The 22019-nt window shown below is 47.1% G+C and overlaps 1 protein-coding gene across 1 annotated transcript; it reads right to left on the bottom strand.

Moving 5' to 3' along the window:
* Positions 1–819: 819 nt before the first annotated feature.
* DHCR24 (24-dehydrocholesterol reductase) lies at positions 820–9419 on the bottom strand (the record flags this gene model as incomplete). The annotated part of the gene is made up of 9 exons (XM_080623350.1): positions 820–1243; positions 3348–3526; positions 4324–4521; positions 5483–5626; positions 6418–6681; positions 6772–6890; positions 7172–7277; positions 7793–7948; positions 9189–9419. The coding sequence occupies 9 exons, from the start codon at positions 9417–9419 to the stop codon at positions 1090–1092; spliced, it is 1551 nt and encodes a 516-aa protein (XP_080479476.1). The 3' UTR covers positions 820–1089.
* Positions 9420–22019: the final 12600 nt, after the last annotated feature.

Genomic DNA, 22019 nt, shown 5'->3' with positions numbered 1-22019 from the left:
TATCAACCTAATCCAGCTAAAACAAAAAGCAAAAATGGGACTCGAGTCAGAACCAAGGCCTGTGTGTGTCAAGACTCACAACCACAGTTGTTCTTATCCACAGCCACTTGCTCTAACAAACCTCATGTAAAGAAAGCCTGGACTTCCTCTTCCTACTGGCCAGGCCAGAATGGTCTGAAATAACCCACATCTTCCTCCAACCAAGTATTCATAAGGCACTAAAATAAAGCAATGACCAAAACCCCCCAAAAAACCCAAAACAACCCCAAAAAATCCACATAAAGTGACCCACAATGAATAAAACCTGAAATCAAAACCTGGCTATATGAAATAGCAGCAATTTCTTCAGTAGTCTGCAAAGCCAGAACACAGATACTCGTGGGGCAACCCCCCAATGCACTGTTAGCCAACTACAAAGCACCTAAACCCTACATCCACTTACGCTTTACAATCAAAACTGATCTGATAGGCACAAGTAAAAAGCGTTTTATTCACACCTCAACGCTTCGTTTTGAAACTGAAGCCCCTGCCAGAGAGTTTTCACTGCTCTGCTGACACGACAGCACAGTACAACCCATGTGGCACAGCACCACAGAGCAGCTGGAAGGTTATGGTACCACTGCTGAGGTGGTCTACCAGTTACCAACCGGGGGCAAACGGTTTTCAACATCATGATCAATGTGACAACGTGTTCAGCTTTGGCACCTCTTTCTGCACCCTCCCTACTGTTTTCAGAAGTCATGTTAAATCAAGCTATAGCACACAGCTGGTGTGACTCCAGCATCTTCATCCTTTCCAACTGTTCTTCTTATGCTCGGAAATAGGTGAATCCACCCATGTCACATTAGATACAAAGGCTAGCACTTGGAAGAGCTCTTCAAAACAATCACTTTGAATTTGGAAAATCCATTTGAAAACATACAAAGAAATACTAAACATAAAGTCATAAAGCAGGAATTCATATCTTTAAACATCAACAAGAATGAGCTTATTTGGACAGCAATAAAGCTTTTTTTGTTTTTAAAGGATATACTGACTAGCTATAGGTAAATTCATCTTTCCCTGATTGCTTGGTTAGACTATCCAGGCTCAGTGCCTTGCAGCCTTGCAGATTTTGTCATACACTTCTGGAAAGGCATCCTTGCAATTCATCTGCTCCCGGAGCTTGTGGTATAAGGAACCATCAAACATATCCCAGAACTCCTCACGGGTCATGTAGCAATCTGCATACAGCATCTGGAAACTGGAGAGGAGGGGAAAATAAACCAGGGACAATATTAATTGTGCCAGAAGATATATCAAGTATAAAGAAAAATGTCAGGGCAGCAAATATTCAACCAAAAAACCCCATTAAAAATACTTTTAAAAGGCAGGCAAATATAATTGCTCACATGGATTATGCTGCAACACTCAGCCAATTGTGTTTTGTGGATTTAACATTACCATGATCTCTTTTCCTTAAGGAAATAACATGTAATGGTGAAAACAGCAGAATACTGCTAGAGTCGTTTTAGTGAAGGGGAAGATGGGAAAAGAAAGCAGTTAAAATAACTGTTGCTTTTACAATATGGTTCAGAACCCTTCTTTAGCCATCAATGTACCGATGCTTGCATTAGTTTTGTTACTACAAAAAGAAGGACCAACAAATGTGTATAAAACAGTGGTTCACGTTAGAGATTCTGACCACGTGCAGCCAAATCTTCTGACAACTTGTATGCTAACAGCTTGTGTTCACAGAAACACAAGTCTGGAGAGAACCAGAAGTTCCCTCAAATCAAGAGTTTGGCCCCTTGCACTGAAACGCTCACATAACCTAAATTATCCCTGGCAGATACTTTTCTAACTGCTCTTGAAAGCCTGTTTGCCTTTTCTTCCATTCAAACCCTTTCAATCCCAGCTTCAGAAAAAGGAATTGCTTTTTCTGCACGCTTTCTTATGATCCATGGAGGTGCAATCATGGCATCTTGTATTAGTCTGTGTTACAAAATGCATTCAAGGCAGATGTAGCAACGTGTTCTTTGACTTTTTAGCTTCTCTGAACTGCACATTGAGAATATACCAGGCTGAGGAGACAAAGTTATAGTGTAAATGAAGCAGAGTGTAACAAAGGTTCATTTACAAAACTAAATGAAACGCTTCTTTAGCTGTGGGCAACTCCCCGCTTTCATCCTGTGCTCTCCAAAATGCAGCAGTAAAACACAAATTGTTACATGAAAGCTCTCTGGTTGTGTGTGATTATGAAACTGTGAGATTAAGCATTTATCCCTTGTTCGTTTCCCAGGGACAGGTAGAGAAAAGACAAAACTTTGTTAGTAAAGGGCTTTAAATTAAAAGCTTGATTTCCAGTTAATTAAAAAAAAGCTTAAAATTAGCTTTCAGTTGCTTTGTTCTCTGGCAGATCACTTAGAGCAGCTAAAAGTCATTTACACTCTTCAAATCATCTTGAAGCAGACTCACCACTGGTACTGAGCCACATGGGAGACAATCACTGTTAGACTGAGAAGTAGGTCAAAATAGAATTGGGGATAAATCATACTGATGGTGTAAAAATGCCATGTAGTTGTTTTTTGTTCCTGAGAAACAAGCCTGGAACTGCTTCTCCACTGACACTACTACAGCAAATGAGGCTGGCAGGAGTCTGTGACAGATGGTGGGCACGTATCTCACGCCTACTGTGGCCCTGTGTAATAGCAATCAGGGCAAGGAAAAGGAAGCTATGGAAGTACAAGTTGTGAGGGAGGAAAGGCTCCCACCACTGCACAAAGACGAGTCAAGGCTGGCCTCCCTCTGCAAGGACATGCCAGCACAAGGACGGGGCAGAGCCGCAGCATGACGCTGCAGGGAGCACAACAGTCCCAAGGGCAGGGAAGCAGGGAAGCTGCCCAAACCTTGACAGCCTCTGGCATTCCTGAAGGGACTGAAGCCAAAACAGCACTTGCTCTGCTCCCGCTCTGAACCAGCTGAAAGACATCAGCCCCCATACAGGCAGCTCAGTGGCTGGCTTCCTGAGGGCAGGGCTAACAGCTGTGCTGAGAGCTGCTTACGGGCAGCAACTGCTTTGTGTACAGTCAGTACAAATCTGCCAAGGCCTCTCTTCACCTGAGTGGCTGCATGGATGAGTTTTGTTGCAGCAGAGACTCCACTCCCAGCCAGTGGTTTGGTTTTGCAATAAAGTCATAAAAGTGAATCATATTTCCAAATCATAACATCAAAATTACTAATTAAAATCAGTTCTCTGGTGGTTAAATTATTGCAATATTTAAGTGCTGTGGGATTAAATAACTGTTTAAACCACAAGGGTGTAAATTCTATGGCATTATTACTATTCTAAGGAGTGGGATCCTTACCCATGCACACTTCTTACAAACTTTTCCATTTGCCTCATCGAAGCTCTGGCTTCAAATTGTTTCCTTTTGGGCTCTCCATAAGCTCCTATATCCACGTAGAGTTCCGCTTCATCACCTTTTGGATGGACCATACCAGGATTATTGGGCAGTATGAAAGGACATAGCCAAAGAGGGTACACCTGCAGAGGCAAGAAAACACTTTTTCGCTTATCTTTAACAAACAACCCTTTAAGCTATCTCTTAATAAAGGTGACAAATGAAGAGTTGCAGAATTCTTCCCAATTTGGGATTGAAACGTGCACAGCTCTTCCTTTCCAATTGTCTTGCTGTGGTTGTTAGCTGCACTTGCTAATGACCGCAACAGAAATAGACTGAGATGCTCAGAATACACACTGTGTCCTAGAATTACATCTCCTCCCCCTCAGATATGTGAAACGAAACAAAACCGAACCATCCCTCATCCCAAAGCAACAACTTGAATACACACTCTGAGCAAAGAGAATGAAGAGTTTTCGTTTCCAGGCCAGTGTAAAATTGAAATTGCTAGGTTTGTACTTCTTACACTAACTGAATTCAGCAATAAAAGCAAGAAAGGGAAATTAGTTCCTGCAGGTGGGGTTTAGTGAGACCACCAGTCATTTTAGAATCATAGAATGGTTTGGGTTGGCAAGGAACTTACGAACATCCAGTTCCAACTCCCTGCCTCACACTAGGCCATGTCACCCAAGGCTCAAAGTTCAAGTTTCACTAAGTGATAAAATCTTTCAGAAGTGCTGGCCTTCTGCTAAAGTTTGAACCTCGCTTGCTCACTGTGTTCATTTCTTCTGCAGCCTTGCAAAAAGGCAAAGCACAGCACTCCCTGGGATACAATCATGACCTTCTACACAAGCCCCCTATTGTGCCTTATGATCAACAGTCACAGCTCTTATCACAAACAGTCCGCGATTTGCTACATTTTAAACCCATGTGTTCTTACATTAAGGTCATCATGGAAGGTCTGGATAGATTTTTCAAGGCTCTTCATTGGCACCAGCATGTCCTGTACAACATGGTGTTGCTCATATAGCTTTCGAATAGCTTCTCCTTGGGTGAGTTTCAACAAGGAGATTTTGGGAGGAACCATCCAGCCAAACACATAACGGAAAACAGGGTTATTGCCAAAGGGGATGATATCCTTGAAAGAGGAAAGGAAAGAAGTTTTACTTAAGAATGTGTAAGTGAACCAAAAAACAATGCTTCAGAATCCTCACAGCAATATTAAACCAGATTTTCAATAAATTTAACTGATGATACTTTTGCTAAACTCCTGTAATGCAAATATGAACAAATAAGAGAGGCCTGGACTGAGCTTAGCTACACAGCCCAGCCTGAAGCCCTCTCTAATTACGATGATTGATTTTCAGTCATATGAATCACAACTTACTCAGCCCCAAATCTCTTCAGAGAATGAAGTTCAGAGAACAGTAAGAGATTATCTTAAAACATCTAAGGAAGGAGTGCATAAGAAGCTAAACTCATAGAACTCTTCCAAGAATAAACACACACAAGGTAAGTTCTTTAAAAGAATTCTAAAGCTATAAAATGTTAAGTACTTCCTGCATAGGCAGCTGCTGCTTTAACTTCTCCAGGAGCTGAAAAGATCCAGTATCTCACTCCAGAGATTCAAAAGGTAGCAATGGAACTCTTTCAAAATGCCACACAAAGTTTTGTGTAAATGCACATCTCAACAAAGTAATGACCAGTCAAAGTAACGGCCTTACTGCATAATTACTATTCATAGTTTAGACAGGGAAGATTTTCAGCCCTGATTTCAGTCATGTTTTTCCCACCGTGTGTCTTTGAAAATCACTTTGTAGGCATAAAAGTTTAATGCTGAGCTATGTACTTTAGGTCTAAATTCAGAAAAGCACTAAACAGAAATTAGGAGGTTATGATCTAACACCATATATATAAAAAAGTACCTTTGGATTTGTTTTGCCCAAATGCAGGACTTTTAAATTTGCCATAAACTTCATTACTTTTAATGCCATGAAAGGCAGAAGCGTTGCCAAGGAGAAGGTACATTGTACCCACACTGGGAAAGAGCATGGTACCTTCCTGCAGGTGTTATTTTTTAATTCTAGAACTGGTCTTACCTGCAGCTCCCAGAAGATACTGCGCGTATGTCTATGGTAATAATGTCTTGCAGGAACGTATTCTGTTCCAGTCGTATCATCTTTCAAATACTTCTCCACATGCTTAAAGAACCACGGCTTGTAGTAGTTGCCAATTCTGTTTATCTGCAAGAAAATACGCATTCCTTAGCAAACACCAACACAGAAAACAGTAACACCTTACTAGACAACATTAAGTATGTCCCCAAGTTCCTTTACTGTGACGAATCAATGCTACACCCTCTGTGACAGCGTGAACGAGACTGTCACCAAAGATCCAGGCAGCCTTCAGTTCTCCACACGCATGGCTGCTGCTTTCCTTTCTTGCCACTAAGGTTTAATTCAGATAAGGGTTGCTAAGGCTTGGCTGTTACCAGTTAATTAAGAGACCATGAATGTGACAGAACTGGATTCCTAAAATACCAGTCTCTCAACTCATTGTTAACTGAAAGTCTCATATAGCAGAGGAGAAAGATCCAGGTGGAGGACAGCAGTGAGCAGCTGGCATGTCCCTCCTGTAAACGTCCCTGATGTGTTTTACCAACATGAGCTGTATTAAAAGCTTGCTGAGGAAAGAATTACCCTGAATAACTGCACTATAAAGCAGCCTTGTTCTGCATATGAGAGAAGACACTTGTCTTCCTCCTTAGGTGCTGCAATGACAAGGCTGTAGATTAAATTATTAGCTGGAATAATGAAATGAGTGGATCATTTAATTCTCAGATGAAGAGATTTAGAGTAAAGACTGTTGTAGCAGCAAAGAGCTGTAGTTTAAAATATTATAATGGATGGATCTCACTTTTAGTCCCATGCTAAGAGAGTGTTCCTAATGATTCTGGGTTTATACTGGCATGTAGTACAGCTTCAGTTAAACTTTGGGGGTATTTTTATTCTGTGAGTAACTTCCCCTTACTTACCTTGCTCGGCTCAGCTTCATCAGTCAGGACTCCCGTCATGATGACTGCTTCTTCCAAAGAATATACAAGTCCTTCCACAAAACTATTCTCCTTTTTCTTAGACTCTTCAGTAAACTTCTCACAGATGTTCTGCAGTCCTCTCACAGGCTTATAATGAATTTTGACATATTTCTTGGCAGGAATCATTTTTATTTCCGCTGCAACCAGGAAACCCAGAGTACCACAAGACCAAGGCACTGCATAAAATAGGTCTGAGTTTTCAGTCTGCAAAAAGTATGTCATACTCAATCATATATCCACACTGAAAACTGTCAACGACATTGTAAATGATATCAAAAGAACAGTTTGTCTTACTGGTGAACATCTCACAAGGCTTCCATCAGCAAGAACAAGTTCATAGGCCACACAGGTGTGTTGAAAAAGTCCATAGATGTGGGATGAAGACTCAATGCCAGTTCCCATGATCAGGCCACCTTATCAAGAGAGCACATAACGAATCAAATGAAACACATTGAGAAATGAAGGTGATTTATGAGAACAAAACCCCACTGTCAAGCTCTGAGCATGCTTTGAAGACTATTTAAAAACTAAATATAACGGGAGTGCTTACAACATAAATACCACAACAGACATCAGGTTCAACAGAGTATTCTGGAACCTTCAAAATAATGCAACATGTTACTGCATAAAAAGCAGTGACATGTTGCATTATCAACAAAATCAGTGAGTCTCCTGTCGTCAAAACAACCCTTACCTACTGTAAGATCATCAAGCTCTGGTACCACAGGAATAGTCCAGCCCATGGGATTCAGGTATGCAGTCAACTGGCCCATGGTCACCAAAGGTTCCACACGAACAACCTAAAAAGCAAAAAAATCCCAATCCAATTGCCCCCACCAAACATGAATTAAGTGTTCAGCATTAAGGATGACAAAACACAGCCAACTAGATTGTGCTTCCATCTGTTATCAGAATTCAGAGACTTACTTTCCTAAGAGCACTACTAAAAATAGTTGAAACTGTTTAGTGATTCCTCCTCTGCCTCAACATCTTGTTGCTCAGTCCCCCAAACCACAAATCAATCTGGTCTTTTAGACTTCAGCACAGAAAAGCTAAGCAATTCCATATGCTGGGGTTTTTTTGATAGAATGATACAAGCACACACTGTAAAGCCTGGTGGATCTACTGCTATAAAAATCCTTTGTTCTTTATGGTGTCCCTGCTCATGGAAGGGGCGTTGGAACTAGATGATCTTAAGGTCCTTTCCAACCCCAACTATTCTATGATTCTATGAATCGAATCTCTTCAGCTACAAATGTAGTTTAAAAAACCTGCAAACTTCATTATTACAAAAGCTTTGTGATGAATTTGTTACCTGTCTTTCACTGTCCACTTCCAGAACATCCATTAAGTTGATCATGATGTTCTTATGAGTCTTCTTATATTTCCCAACACGCAGTGATACAGTCAACCAGCCAGGCCGGCCAGTGCACATATATCTTTTGCTGCCTTCATCTTTCCACTCCCGAACCTGCAAGAGGTAACAACTGAGGTGATGCTCTGAGGCATACATGTGCCATCAATAACGTGTACCAGAAACATTTTCCCTCTCTGTGGAATAGTGTTACTCCTCTACGTGCATGTTACCTGCAAGTAACAAAGCCTGGATGTCTCTATGTTGAGAAGGGATACTTTGGAAGTCTCTGCAGACCTCTGAACCTCTAAATAAAATACCACCATAAAAGTCAAGTTATGGAGAGAAAGCATTTCTCTACATGTATATACCCATACATATACTCCATAGCTTTGGGGGTTTGGAGAGGGGGGTCAGAAAACTTAGCAAAGAACTAACAAGGAGTTTTCAAACAGGAAACCTTATCCTCTGAGGGAGGTATTATCACTGCCATAAATAATCTAATCTTAGTTCTGTGAAGCTTAATGAAGCAATTCCTCCTCCTAAACACACCAAAAAATGGTCTGAGCCTGCAAATGAACAAGCAAAGGGAGAAAAGTTGAGAAGGGAAATGTGTAAACCACACATTTGATCCATGAATTCTGCAAACCCACAGTGGTTAACATCTGGAGAACAACCATCAAGAGTAGCATTCTCTTCAAAGCCCAACTGCTACTACAGCTGGTGATAGAAAACCCAGCCTCAAACTCTTCAAGAATAACTCCGTGCACATTAATATCGATCTGTATCTGCAATGAACATGAAAGTCAAGGGAGAAAACAGCAGCAGACGTGACAGAAATGCTAGAGAGCACAGACGCATTAGAGACATCTGCATTTATGGGTGGAAGAAGTTGTTTCCCCTTCAATCACCTCTTGGAACTAACAACATCGAGAAGCAGGATGAAGTGGTAATAAACCACAGCATTAAGGCAGCATTCAGAGACTGACATTTCCATGTTACACAAGTACGTGCCTAACCCATGTGAGCACACAGGGACACTACAGCACGTCTCTGAGGATGCCAGCGACAGCAGCCGGCCAGACACATCTGGACTTGCCAGATGTTGATGCCGCAACTTCACGAGGAGTTTCAGACAGGGGAAAACCCGTAACACAGGGGCAGAAACACCCCTGGCTGGCTTTTATTCCTCTGCTTTCTCCCTTCCGGCTGCCGCAACCGGATTCACGGCCCCGTTTAGGAGAGGAAACGGGAAGGGGAGGGCTGCTCGCCGTGGGGCCCCGGCCAGCGCCGGAGAGCAGAGGGCCGGGGATGGGGGGGGAAGCTCTCTCCTGTCAGAGCCCGGGGGGGTCCTCACCTGAGCCTGGATGTGGCGGACCCGCTGTGCGTGCAGCCTCGGGGCGCTGTGGAGGCGCCAGACGGCCCATGCGCGCAGCTGGTAGTAGACGTCGAAGAGGATGGAGAGCGGCAGGAGGAAGAGGCAGACGAAGATCCAGCGGTGGTGCACCAGCACGGCCTCCAGCCCGCGGTGCCTCACCCACAGCAGCAGCAGGAGCAGCCCGGCTCCCAGCGACCACACCGGCGACATGGCGGCCGCCGCTCTGCACGCGCTCCCTCACGGCCGCCGGGACCCCGCCATACCGCGCCCGCCGCTCGCGCCCTCGCCGCCCGGCCACGCCCCTCTCCCCCGCGCGCCCGCGCCCCATTGGCCGCCGCCGGCCTCCTCCGTGAGGAGAGGGGAGGAGAGCGGCCAATGAGAGAGCTCCGGGGAGATCGGACCAGGCGCTGAGGGCGCCGATTGGCTGAGCGCGGCGGGCCCCGCTCTGCCCTCATGGTTCGCGGCGGCCGCTGGCCCCGGCCCCGCTGTGGGGGATCCCCCCCGCCATGGGGCAGCGGGGACGGGGAGGCGGACCCGGACAGGGCTGGGAGCGGCGTAGAGCGGGATCGGAGCCCCGGTCTGAGGCCTGAGGCAGGGGCAGAGCTGGGGATAGGTCCTGAGGTGGGGACAGAGGCTCGGGGGTTGTGGGGAAGGGGATAGGGGCTGAGGCAGAGGGGACCTCCTCGCCAGTCAGGGCTGCGGGGTTCTGGCTCTGGGGACAGGCCTCTGGCAGCTCGGTGGTGGAGGTGCTGAGGTGGTCAGTGTACCTCGGGCAAGGGGCGCACCCTGGTGCCTTTGGGTTGGGGGACGGGAGTAAAACGCCTCCTGCACGCCTCTCATGCTCCTTTGTGGTGTTTTAGGTGTCAGTGCACCTGACAGTGCAGGAATCTCCCACAGAAAGAAGTGCTGTGCCATCCACTTCCTGGCAGGAAGAAGGAGATACCCCCCTCCGAAGCACTGCTTGCTCTCCAAACCCCTGGCAGAAAAATCCTCTCCGCGATGGAACAGGGAGGATATATAAAGTCTGTAAGGGAGATACAACCTGTTTATAAGCTAAACCCCATTACATCCCTCAATAGGTCTGCTGTTTGAGAGGGCAGTGGCAGATGCGCCCCAACAGCAGTGACCACCCCAGGACACGCAGCACAGACCCAAGAGAGCCAGAGGCGCCTTGCCACAGCACTGCTGGGTTCCAAGAGAGACGTGGCATGGAGGTGTTTGGTGAGGACACTGCCATGGTGACACAGCACACCAGCACGTCAGGCGTTTCCTCCTCTTTGCCAGCAGGACAAATACTCACTGTTACCTTTAGCTGCCACAGGAGATACTTGGGAGCACTGAACTGAGAGGGACAGCGGCATTGAGGCTCAGAGCTGTGCTATGGCAGGCAACCACACCTTACAGCCTCCTTCAGACAACTCAGAGGCTTTGCTTTGTCCCACTGCTCTTGTTGAAAGACTGCTCTGAACCTTCACAGCTCTGATATTTGGAAACGGTCTCCCAGTTCCAGCTTTAATTTATTCCCAGGCAAATTACAATCATTGCGCTTGTGCCTACTCTGCCCACTAGCTCTTTTCCTTCTTACATGCAAGCTGATGTTACCTGCTTTAATTTACCAATTCATCTGCTGACTGAAATTATGCGTGGAAAAGAAGTTTCCCATGCCCCAAGAGAGGTTATTGTAACCTCTCTGAAGGAGCTAAATAATTCTTCTCGGTCTGAATGTGATCAAGTGCAGGGCTTACTGGATAACAGCATCATTTATTCATAAGGGGATATTTATACCTGCAGAGCAAACAGCGTTTTGAATTTGTTTTTATGAAGACCTGTTAAAAGTCTTTACAATGTTTTCCATGTCCTGCTCTTCTTTTTGTGAAGCCCTAGGCAGCAAGTAGGTGAGCTCAGAGACCGCGATGTGAAACTGTGCTTTGAAAACAGAGGAGCAAGTGAATCACCATTAAGATGATGGTGAAATTGCCTGTGAACCTAGCAGTGCCAGTCATAGGAAACACAGGAGTCAGAAAGGAATGAGGGAAGGGGAGACGCATGTTTTAAATGCTCTCAGTTTTAGCTATTTTAGGTGTGAGCAAAACATCCTCCAACAATCTATGTGGGCTTAGAAAACATCATGTGTAAATCTGGTTGGAAAAGCTCAGATTCCCTCGGTACCTTTGCAAGGCTAAAATCCCTGCTCTCTTCAGTGAAATTATCATTTTAAGTGTGTTTAAGCTGTTGGTGCTTCTTAAAAAAGCAGCTCCCTTCCTCTTCTCCCTCTCCTGCCATCCCACCCACCCACTTGTGCTGTTCTGGGCACGCTGTGCGGTACAAGTGCTGCTGCTGTCACTCAGTGGAACAGGTTGGGAACTGATCTGACTGAAGAACTGAACTGGGGTTTAGAGCAGTGCTTGTTCCTGCCTGGATCAGCTCTCTGGTGGAATTCGTGTAGGTGCATGGAGTGGAGCAGGGGTCTCTCACTGACTGCCAGAGCTGCCCATCTCCTCATGAGATGCCAGTACTGTGCAGGACTCCATTCATCACCACTCAGGACTTTGTAATAAAGGCTTTTAGACAAGGAAAGAATGAAAAGATGCAGCTGTTTGCCTAAGGAGACAGCTAAAAGGGCAATGATAGTAACATACAGAGCATTTGACATGCAGACAAAAGTTAGCTACAGACTTCTGTCTCCATAAGAGACAGTGGAAGCAAAGGCAGGCGTTGAAAAGCATTAGAAAGCCCTTTTATTCACTCAGGCTCTCACAGCCTGGGCACTGGCTGCCACAGAGCCGCTGTTGAGTGGTACCAGGCTCTCACAAGCACAGGCCTTTTAATAGTAGTAGTTATGAAAACTAATAAGGAATTTGGGAAGGCTGCGAGCCGCCTTAATTCAATAACCAAACCAACACATGGTTACTAAGGGTTAGGACTACATTTCCCTAATCACCTACCTGCAGGTTTGCTTGGCACAGACGTGGTGCTGCCGGAAAAGGGACGTGGTTTCAGAGGGCTGGAGGAAGGTGGTGATCAAACTGATGGGTGAGAAGCTCCCTCTACTGAGGAAACCGAAGTATAATCTGTCGCCTTGAAGGAAAAGCCTGTTGGGGGATGTAGCATGGAGCAGGGCTTCAGTGGGACATCGGCAGATTGAGGCCTGTTGTTCTGGGTATGGGCTGAATGAATCTGGAGTGCTTTTGTGCATCTAGTGAGTGAGGACAAATGTCAGACTTCAGCTTAAGGGCTTCAAGGGAAAAATACAGGGGGATGTTATCAGCTGTTTCATAGAGTGACGGTATCAGAACCATTGACAGAATATTCCAGAGGGATAATACACACTTATCTGTTTCCTCTGAAAGGACAAAGTTGCTTTGTGACACAGCAAGATTCAAAGCCAGCCTGGTCTGGGGAGTGCTCTGTGCTCTCCAAAGCAGGGCTGCACCAGGAGAAGCCCAAACCCCACCTAACACCACATAACCACATGCAGGAATAGGGGGTTTGAAGGCAGCAGAACACTGCTAAATCCTTTAGATACTGTGAACTTAGAAGGAAAATAGCTGATGTGATGATCCTACTTGTCTGAAGAGCAGGAACTTTGGCAATGGAGTGGTTCTGTGTGGCCTTTCTCCACCTGGACGCACATTTGCAAGGCCCAGGAGGTTTCAAAAGACAGCAGAGACATTTCTACTGATGTTTGATTTGTCAAACCTGCTTTCTGCACCTTATAAAACATTCTCTTTGGAGGGTGATGGGAAGAATGTGGTTCGCCTTATGTTACTCAATTGCCTGGCTTCCAGATGGTGTTTTCTGAAAGGTATTTTATCAATAGAACATCCATTATCTAGGATCCACTTTTTGAGTTTCACAAATGTTTCATGTGATGGAGCAGAAATATGTGATGGCTTGAGGAGGAGGAAGGCAGAGGGTTTAGTACAACAGCAGGAGCTATGTTGGCTGTTGAAAAATGCATCCTAGAGGGACTACAGGATTATAGTTACTTTAGAAACTTCCAGGTAGCTCTCAGGGAAAGTGAACCACTGTCTGAAGGCTTAGACAAGGATTTTAGGATGATTAGGCTATTTTAGGTGTAGGTGGATCTAATCTAAAGAGGAAGGACTCGTTCAACTTCTGTGATTGGTCAGGGTCTCCACGTCTAATCCTCAGGGTGACTTTGCTTTTTCTTCCTTCCCTTCCCCTTGTCCTCTCAAGGCTGCAGTCACCCCATTTGCACTGGGAAGGGCTTCACCAAAGAAGGAGTAACTCTGGTGCTGCAAGATGGGACAAAGAACCAAGGATGCTTGGGCTCTACCCTATGTGCTTGCATACTGGCCATGTTGTGTGGCCCCACTCCTCCTAAAATGAGTTACTGCTAGGCGGCTGGTGGGACCCCAGTACATCAGCTTGGGAGGAAGCAGATGTAGGGTGTGAAGTGAAATCTGGAATTTTAGTGATGGCAGAATGGGACCCATCCTTTGGTGGCCATGCACTGCGTTAGGAGGCAAGGTCAGATTCTGGTCAGCACGTTCACAGAGCCACCAAAACCCCCCATGCTGCAGAACGTGCCAGAGCTTTCGTATATTCCCTGTGCCATGTATTAAATCCAGCTTTACAACTGCCTGTGAAAGGACATGCTGTCTGGGGTTTATAAAAAGAATCACTTGTCAAAACAGAGAGCCAGGCTGGGAAAGGAATTCAGCCCTCCCCTCATTGTCACTGGGGCAAGTGTCCTCAGCAGCAAAAATGAACTGACTGTGGCAAGGTTGTGGGCACGATGAGCTGGTTACTGAGGGACCTGGGCTTCCAGCAGTGAAACTACAAACTGAAGGAGGCTGCACTCTTCATGGGTGAGCAGTGAAGGAGAGCAAGCTCATGGGCAACCGTCAGTTGGCTTCATGGCTCTGCAGGGCATGAGGCTGCTTGAAGGTGCAGTTCGGGAAGCAGCAGTGGTCCTGTCTCCTTCTGTCAGTGAGATCCTGGGGACACCAACAGTGATGGGCATCAGAAAAGAGCTGCAATCACTGGAAGGCAATAAACACATTATTTTGGACTCATGGGATAATGGATATATGTACCAGTGGCCTCCAAGGTGCTCAGGGTGAACTTTGCTGTGAAGACAGCTGTGAAGGGACTCCAGGGTACCCTCTCCATCATTTGCCTCTGGCCTCCTCTCGCCTGGAGTGGCAGATGCTGTGGGAACATGCAAAGAGCATTCAGGGCTAATGTGATGGTGAAAGCTTGCCAATGTCACCAAAGGAGAGCACTGGAAGCTATTTTTCTGTACAGTCCAAATTTTCCCGCTGTTCTCAGCTCCCAGCAAATCCATGTGTGTGTGTTTGGCCTCCTGGTACCAGATGTACTCACAGGCCCTTTTCCTTGAAATAAAGCTAAGACTTTCACTGCCTTGGCCGTTGCCATTCTCTCCCCTGGTGCTGTCACTCTGTCACCTGTCTGCTTTCATTTAGTTCAACGTTTAGAACATTTCACTGGCCCAGTCCCAGATGATGTAAACTGATAAAACTCCAGGCCGTGCTCCAAAACCAGCAGTGTAACTGTAGGATCTAGCCCTTACCTACGCCAAAGAGAAACAGAAAAGCTGTAAGCATAGTGAAAAAGGGAAAGAACGACTGAAAAACCCGAAGTTTAATGTTGGTTATGTAAGAATCATACAGCTCTTACACCCAGCAAATCCTTTTCATAAGGGAAGCGATTGCAGCCAGATAAGTTAATAATTAAGGGTGACAAAAATACACCATTGTTGCAATCATAAGGAATCACATTGGTCTTATTGAAGATAAATGGAGGCGTATTTAATATGGTTCAGTGCCGTGCTGATAGGCTTTTTCACTAGAAAACTCAGTATAAAATCAGGTCAAAAGCTGACTGCTGCTGTCTGTTAAGCCAATTTACTTCCCTCTGAGCTTCTCGCCTCCTTCTCGTGGCAGATGTGCCTTGGTGACAATCCATGTTGGGAAGCGACTCCCACGTATATGGAGCTGAGCAGAAGGAAGCCGGAGGCTTTGAGAAGAGGTTCCTGCCCCTTTCTATGGAGAGTGACAAGACGTGCTCCTGCCTATGGAGCATCTCACGGAGATACGGAACCGTCTCAGGCTGAGGACTGAATAAATAGATTGGTCCTCACCCCTGCAAAGAAGTGATTGGCAAAGGTGCCTGTGAGGGAAGGTGATGAGGGTGTGATTGCTCAGTCTCCTTTGATACAAGAGATTCCTGTCAAATTCATTTTGGCAGCCTTGGTTGTAGCAGTACCTGGTAAAACAAGACAGCAATTTCAGTACCTCCTGGCACAACAACCCCAAACTTCTTCATACCTCTAGCACAGAAATGTGATGGCTGCAAAACTGTGCTGACAGGGAGCAGTGGCCTTTCTGTACCCACACACAGGAATCCTGTGACTCTCAGAATAGATTGGAGAAGGGGTAAACACACAGATCCTGTCTCACGTTGAAACCTAGGCACGCTTCCCAACACTTTCTGTCTCCTTCTGCCCTCCCCATCCTCAGCGCTTTACAAAATGCTTAAGGAAAGCATCTGGAGATCAGCCAGCTATAAACCATTGTCATCCCAGGGTGATTAATTACCATTATCTCCAGGATCAGCCAAGAGCCTGTAATAAGCTCTGAACTTCTGTTTCACTGAGGTGTCCATTCTCATCCAGACTAATGCAGATTATAGGGGTGGGATGAGCTCTCCGTCACGCTGGAAGTGGTGCAGTGAGTCACGGAGGGAGGAGAGTTCCATCTCTCTGCATGGAAAGAGTCACCCGCCAGTGCGAGTTGTCAGTTTTCTAGCACAGGAGTCTTCACACCTCCAGAGAAGTGAAACTACGCTCGTTCAGATGAGTAGCCAGACTAGCTCCTAGCTATGGGAAGGAGAGGGTGTATTTTGGGGAGAAAGATTAACTCTCTGGGTCCTGGGTGACTTTAGTGGGAGGTCAAGCAAGGGAAGCCTGTGCTCTCCATCAGGGGTGCCAGGTCTCTGTTTCAGGGGTGAGATGCTGACAGTAACTGGATATGGGAGATAGAGACCTGTTTTTCAGTCTGAAGGTAAGTGATTTAGGTGATGTCTTCCATCTGTTTCTTCACATGAATCTTGTTAAATGTCTGTTACTCACTTTCACATCCTTCCCCTGCTTGCAGACCAGTATGAGGTCTGTTTCTCTGACTCACTGAGGGAACAGATAGGAGCAACCTGCTCTGACACCTCCATAGGAGAAACCATCCACTACTGCTGTTTCTTTCAGGAGTAAACGAGGAGAACACGTTGGGAGTGGAGTCTCCAGAAAGCCTGGAACTACAGAGCTAACCAGAGTGTGAGCCGAATTCACCTCTGAGAGAGCTGGGGCATTGCCCTTGGCTTCACTGGAGATCGGTGATATCCTCAGCCTGACACTTTTCATGCCATTAAGGAGAAGTCACAGCCCGTTATTTCCCAAACTCACCTCTGTCATTGTTTCAGGACTTTGTCTCCAGCTATCTACAAACTCAGGTAGGAAGATGCAAATGTCCCGGGTTAGAAGTGCGGCAAGATGTGCAGGCAGAAATAACAGCTTTACTTGGTCAGCAGACAACATTGCAGGCGAGCTTTGCAGAGAGCAGGCAAGCCTTTGGGCACAGCTGTACAGCCAGAGCAACATCACTGCTGCTGGAAGGAAGAGAAAGACGTTTGCTGTTTGAAATAGGATCATAGAATAGTTAGGGTTGGAAAGGACCTTGAGATCATCCAGTTCCAACCCCCCTGCCATGGGCAGGGACACCTCACACTAAACCATGTCACCCAAGGCCTCATCCAACCTGGCCTTGAACACCGCCAAGGATGGAGCATTCACAACCTCCCTGGGCAACCCATTCCAGTGCCTCACCACCCTCACAGTAAAGAATTTCTTCCTTAGATCCAATCTAAACTTCCCCTGTTTCAGTTTGAACCCGTTACCCCTTGTCCTGTCACTACAGTCCCTGATGAAGAGTCCATCCCCAGCATCCTTGTAGGCCCCCTTCAGATACTGGAAGGCTGCTCTGAGGTCTCCACGCAGCCTTCTCTTCTCCAGGCTGAACAGCCCCAACTTTCTCAGCCTGTCTCCATACGGGAGGTGCTCCAGTCCCCTGATCATCCTCGTGGCCTCCTCTGGACTTGTTCCAACAGTTCCATGTCCTTTTTATGATGAGGACACCAGAACTGCACACAATGCTCCAAGTGAGGTCTCACGAGAGCAGAGTAGATACCCCATGGCATGAAGTAAAGAGAACCAAGCTAAATAACATTACTCCTAAGCTGATCAAGTAACACAGCACCTTTCCCACCACCTATAACCTTCAGAGACCAGATATTCTGACCTGCAAAGGGATTTTGTGCCTGAAAGTGTGTTTGCTTTTTCCCAGCTATATATCTCTTGGGATAACAAAAGGTGCTCCCTTTCCTTTCAGCCGTACCTTGCGTATCTCCTCATGGTTCCAACAGAAGTTTCGCAAGGTTTGCTGGCAGCATAATACCCATCAGCAACCTCCCAGCACAGCACACTGATGTAACCAAGTGCTCATGGGCAGCCCAATGCCAAGCCAGACAGTGAGATAATACAGAGGCACTGGGAGAGGAAACCAGCTGGATCATCTGGATCGGGGTGTGTTGGACACTTGGGCTTCTTTGTGGCTCCACACATGAGCTCCTGAGACAAGCAGGATGGCTGCTCCATCCTTTTCCTAGAAATCATCATTAATGCTGCTTTTAAGCTTCTCTTTTGCATTTCTGTGCTGAAAAAAGCCCCAAACCAACCCATTATCTACTCCCTTGAGACCACTGTAGTAGCTGAGTGCTGCAGAGACATGAAGACTGCACAGGGGCTCGGGGATGTCGGGGTAGTTCATCCTATGTGCAATGCTGAGTTCACTGGAAAGCAAATTAGCCAGTTTTGTCTTTGATTATAAGCTTTTTGAGCACCAGCATTTGGAATCATGGATACACAAAGAGCTTCAGCCTTAGATATTCAATGCATGGAGTGAAGCTGTGTTTCAGCAAGCCAGTGCACATCTTGGCTCGCTCGCTGTGCTCAGGTGTGATGGATGCACTCATGACCAGCATCGAGCTTGACTGGGGAGCCTGCAGGGCTGAAAATCAATGTTCCTTCACCGCGAGCCAAGCGGCAGCTCATGCTCAAGCAGAGCAGCAACATCTGCAGCATGTAAAACACACGGGTGGTGGGGTACGCACGTGTTAGCACAGCGGCAGTGCCTCTTCCCTGAGAGAGGAGCTCACATCTGAGACACACACAGCACATGGGGCCTCCCTGAGCCTAAAACCTCCAGGAGAGCAAGAGAAGTTGTGCCTGACTGAAGACTGAGAGGAGGGAGACTCCTTCATTCCACGCTCCTTCGTAGGCCAGTTCCGAATCCTTTGCAGATTCTGGAGGAAAGCTCTTAGGAACCTCTTCCTGCCCCCATTTGCAACACAGAAACTCCCCTTATAGGGAACTCACAGCTTTATCTTGCCCATTTATCTACATGACAGCCTCAATGGGAGGTGTCACATCAGTCTGAAGCTCCTGTACTAACACAAGTCCTGAATGGAGAGCAGAAGGTGCTTGAAATCACTGCTCCTCCATAAAGCTCTCTGTGGACAAGTCCACTCTCTGTGGACTTCTCTATTTCCAGGACTTTCCACCATAGCCATGCTCGTCAGCATGGTGCAGCTTTGCAAACTGCTGGTTAGGACACTTATTTAAGCTTTAAAACACTCAAGAGGTTTTGGTTCCAGAGGTTTGTTAGATGGTGGCTATAGCCAGTGCAGAAACCACTTCAGAAACTGATATTAAGCAGTGACTGAGATGAATGTGGTTTACACACCTCTTGCTCTTCTGTTACCATTCAAATCCACTAAAAGCCACTGGAACTAAATAATAAGATATATTATGTGCAGAATGTTCCTCTGCAGTTAGTAAAGGCTCAGGGCAAAACCATAGTATAGGAAGAGTACTTTGTGGTGAGTTTGACCAAACCAAGCAAACACCACTTGTGGTCATGGGAATGATCCCTTCTCACATCCAAACATGAGGCTTTTCCTGCTGGAGAGAAAGAATGAGGAGTCCCAAACCCCATACAGCAGAACCACCAATAGGGATCTATGGCCAGCTGCAGGTTCAACCCCAAATAAGCCCTCTGGTGAACATTGCATCACTTGAAGATGTAGGACAAATGTTTCCAAAGCCTGGATTTACCGCTTGGATTAGGCAGGAGTGCCTGAGCCAGTATGTCAACTAACACAACTAATTAGGCATTTTAAGCAGATGCAAATGAAGGCACAGATAAACAGGAGGAGGTTTTCCCCTTGCTTTACATTGCTGGGTGCAGGAATTCCTTCCCATCTACACATCCCAGATGCGCTGCAGCCCCTTAGCAGGCTGCACACACCTCTGCTCTGCCCAATGGCCTGTGCCAAGGGGAAATCCAAAGTGTGCTGGCCCCTTGGGAATGGCTTCTCTATGGATCTAGACAACGTGGGCACCTTCTGCCTGCAGAGATGTGTCCGCTAAAGCCTCTTCAGTGGCTCTTTAGTGGCTCCATCGTGGTGGCAGCACCCTGCTGAGTGCTTGCTGGTGGCAATGGGGCATGGGAGTGTGGCCTGGATACCACATCACCAATGGAGACCTGTGACCTGTCCCAGTGTGCAGGTATGAGGGCCCTGGAAGGGAGCCTGGGCTCCTCACCGTGCCCTGGTGCACCCAGATTCACTCTTGGTGCTCTGCTATCAACCACCTTGTGATGGGGCAGAAAGTGCATGTGCACACACACACAGAGAGGTATGGAGAAAGCTGACTTATTTAGCCTGATTATACAGTGAAATACACTATTTTACATGTGGTTTGCTGCAGCAGCAAAATGAGGTGAACAGTGAATCAAAAAGCAGCACTTCTCCGTGCCAGCAGCGTTGATCAGGCAGCATCCTTACCTGGGGGAGGCAATTACTGGAACAATCTCTTTGCACGTTCCTCCTTTGTTCCTGTTCTTGCAGGGGCTGTAACTGTCTTTTATATCTTCTGGTTTTCCTTGCTGCAGTTTCACTGTGCATGGGATGTTTTACACATGTTGCACAGATATTCTGTCTTTATTCTGGAGAAGCCCTTTCCCTGTGCCCTGTGTGTTGCTGCTCCTTGTGCACCAGCAGGCAAGTTCCCAGAGGGGGATAATGCCCTTTGGCCAAGGTGCTGCTAAGCAGAGGTGCTGGCACCACTCAGCACTTACAGCCTTTGCCTTGATGTGAGATATCTGCCAGGGGTTTGTGGCCACCTAAAGGCCACCACTCTGGGGAGAACAAAAGATTGCACATGGTTGGGGGGCTGGAGGACCCAATGCATCGGCATGGAGCCACCTCACTCTGCAGCCCTGTACTAGGATGAGCACACACAGGCTAACACCACCTACAAGTGCTTTAGGAGCCATTTGACAAGCAAATTTCAGTCAAGTATAATATCAGAACAGGTAATGAGCAGAAGAAGATGTCTCATTGTCCCTTAATAGGGGAGCTGGTGATTCACATCACTGCCTGCATCACTCGTGGATGATAATGTGAGTGCCCTGCAATGGCGTATCTGCGACAGAGGAATGCAGGTGTTCACCCCTGGCATCTCGGGGGACAAATTCCATCCTGCCAAGGAGTAAGGACCATAGTGTTTGGATATATTGTCAGGGATTGCTGCATCCCAGCCCAGTGGGGTGAAACCATGCTGGGGATGAGTGGCGTGAGTGAGGCTGAGTGACCCCTACCCCATGGTGTCTGTGGTGGAGACTCAAACCTGCTGCATGTGAACCAGCCCTCCTCATGCCTCAGTTTACCATTTGTAAACCTCCACAGTGTCTGCAGGTGAAAGGGGCTGCCCCTCAGCTGTGCTGGGTGGCTGCTGAGCACACATGAAGCAGATATGAATCCCATGATGAGGCTTTGCATCAGTCCCTGCAAGCCTGTGCAGATAAACCCTGAGCTGTTTTGGATCCAGCAAGGTGAGGAGCTGCAAGCAGCACAGGAGGAGTAGCCCAGCATTCAGCTACTTTGTCTGTGATGCTCAGCTGTAGCTCGAGAGCATTGCAACAGACCCGTGAGGGTGCACAGCAGTAGCACAGCGTGGCGTGACTGTTGATCAAACAGGTCTGTGATGAGGAAGTGTGCCTGAATCCAGATGCCAGTCACACGAACCACCCTGAACCACGGATCAGAGCGTTCTCAGGTTGTTTGTTATCCAGGTACTCTCATGAGTGCTGCAGGGTGAAAAGATCCAGCTGGAATAGCGAAAGGAGCAATACTGGTGTTCGACAGAGAGGTGAGGAGAACTGAAGTGGTCACAAAACAAGCTTGTGGCTGAGATTATTCAATCCCAGACAGGTTTGTGTTGGAAGGGACCTTAAAGCTCCTCCAGTTCCAACCCCCTGCCACGGGCAGGGACACCTTCCACTGGAGCAGCTTGCTCCAAGCCCCTGTGTCCAACCTGGCCTTGGACACTGCCAGGGATGGGGCAGCCACAGCTTCTCTGGGCACCCTGTGCCAGCGCCTCAGCACCCTCACAGGGAAGACTTTCACAGTAAAGAATTCCTTCCCCCTGTGCTGCAGCATGGGCTCAGAGCAGCAGTGTCCCACCTATGGGGTAGTGATGACCACCACGCAGTGGTGTCCTACCCGTGTGGTGGTGGCGTCCACCGGGTACAAGTGTCCCATGCACGGGATACCTCTCATGGGCTCTGAACCTGATGGTCTCTCCAGGCCCCTTGTCCTCTGGGCCCCGAGTGACCTGGCTCTGGGCTGCCCGACCCTGAGGAGTCCCCA

Source organism: Psittacula echo, assembly GCF_963264785.1.
Source record: "Psittacula echo genome assembly, chromosome: 7".
NCBI classification, from domain to species: domain Eukaryota; kingdom Metazoa; phylum Chordata; class Aves; order Psittaciformes; family Psittacidae; genus Psittacula; species Psittacula echo.
The sequence above is the reverse complement of the archived record's forward strand: the minus strand, read 5'-3'. Positions and strand labels throughout refer to the sequence as shown.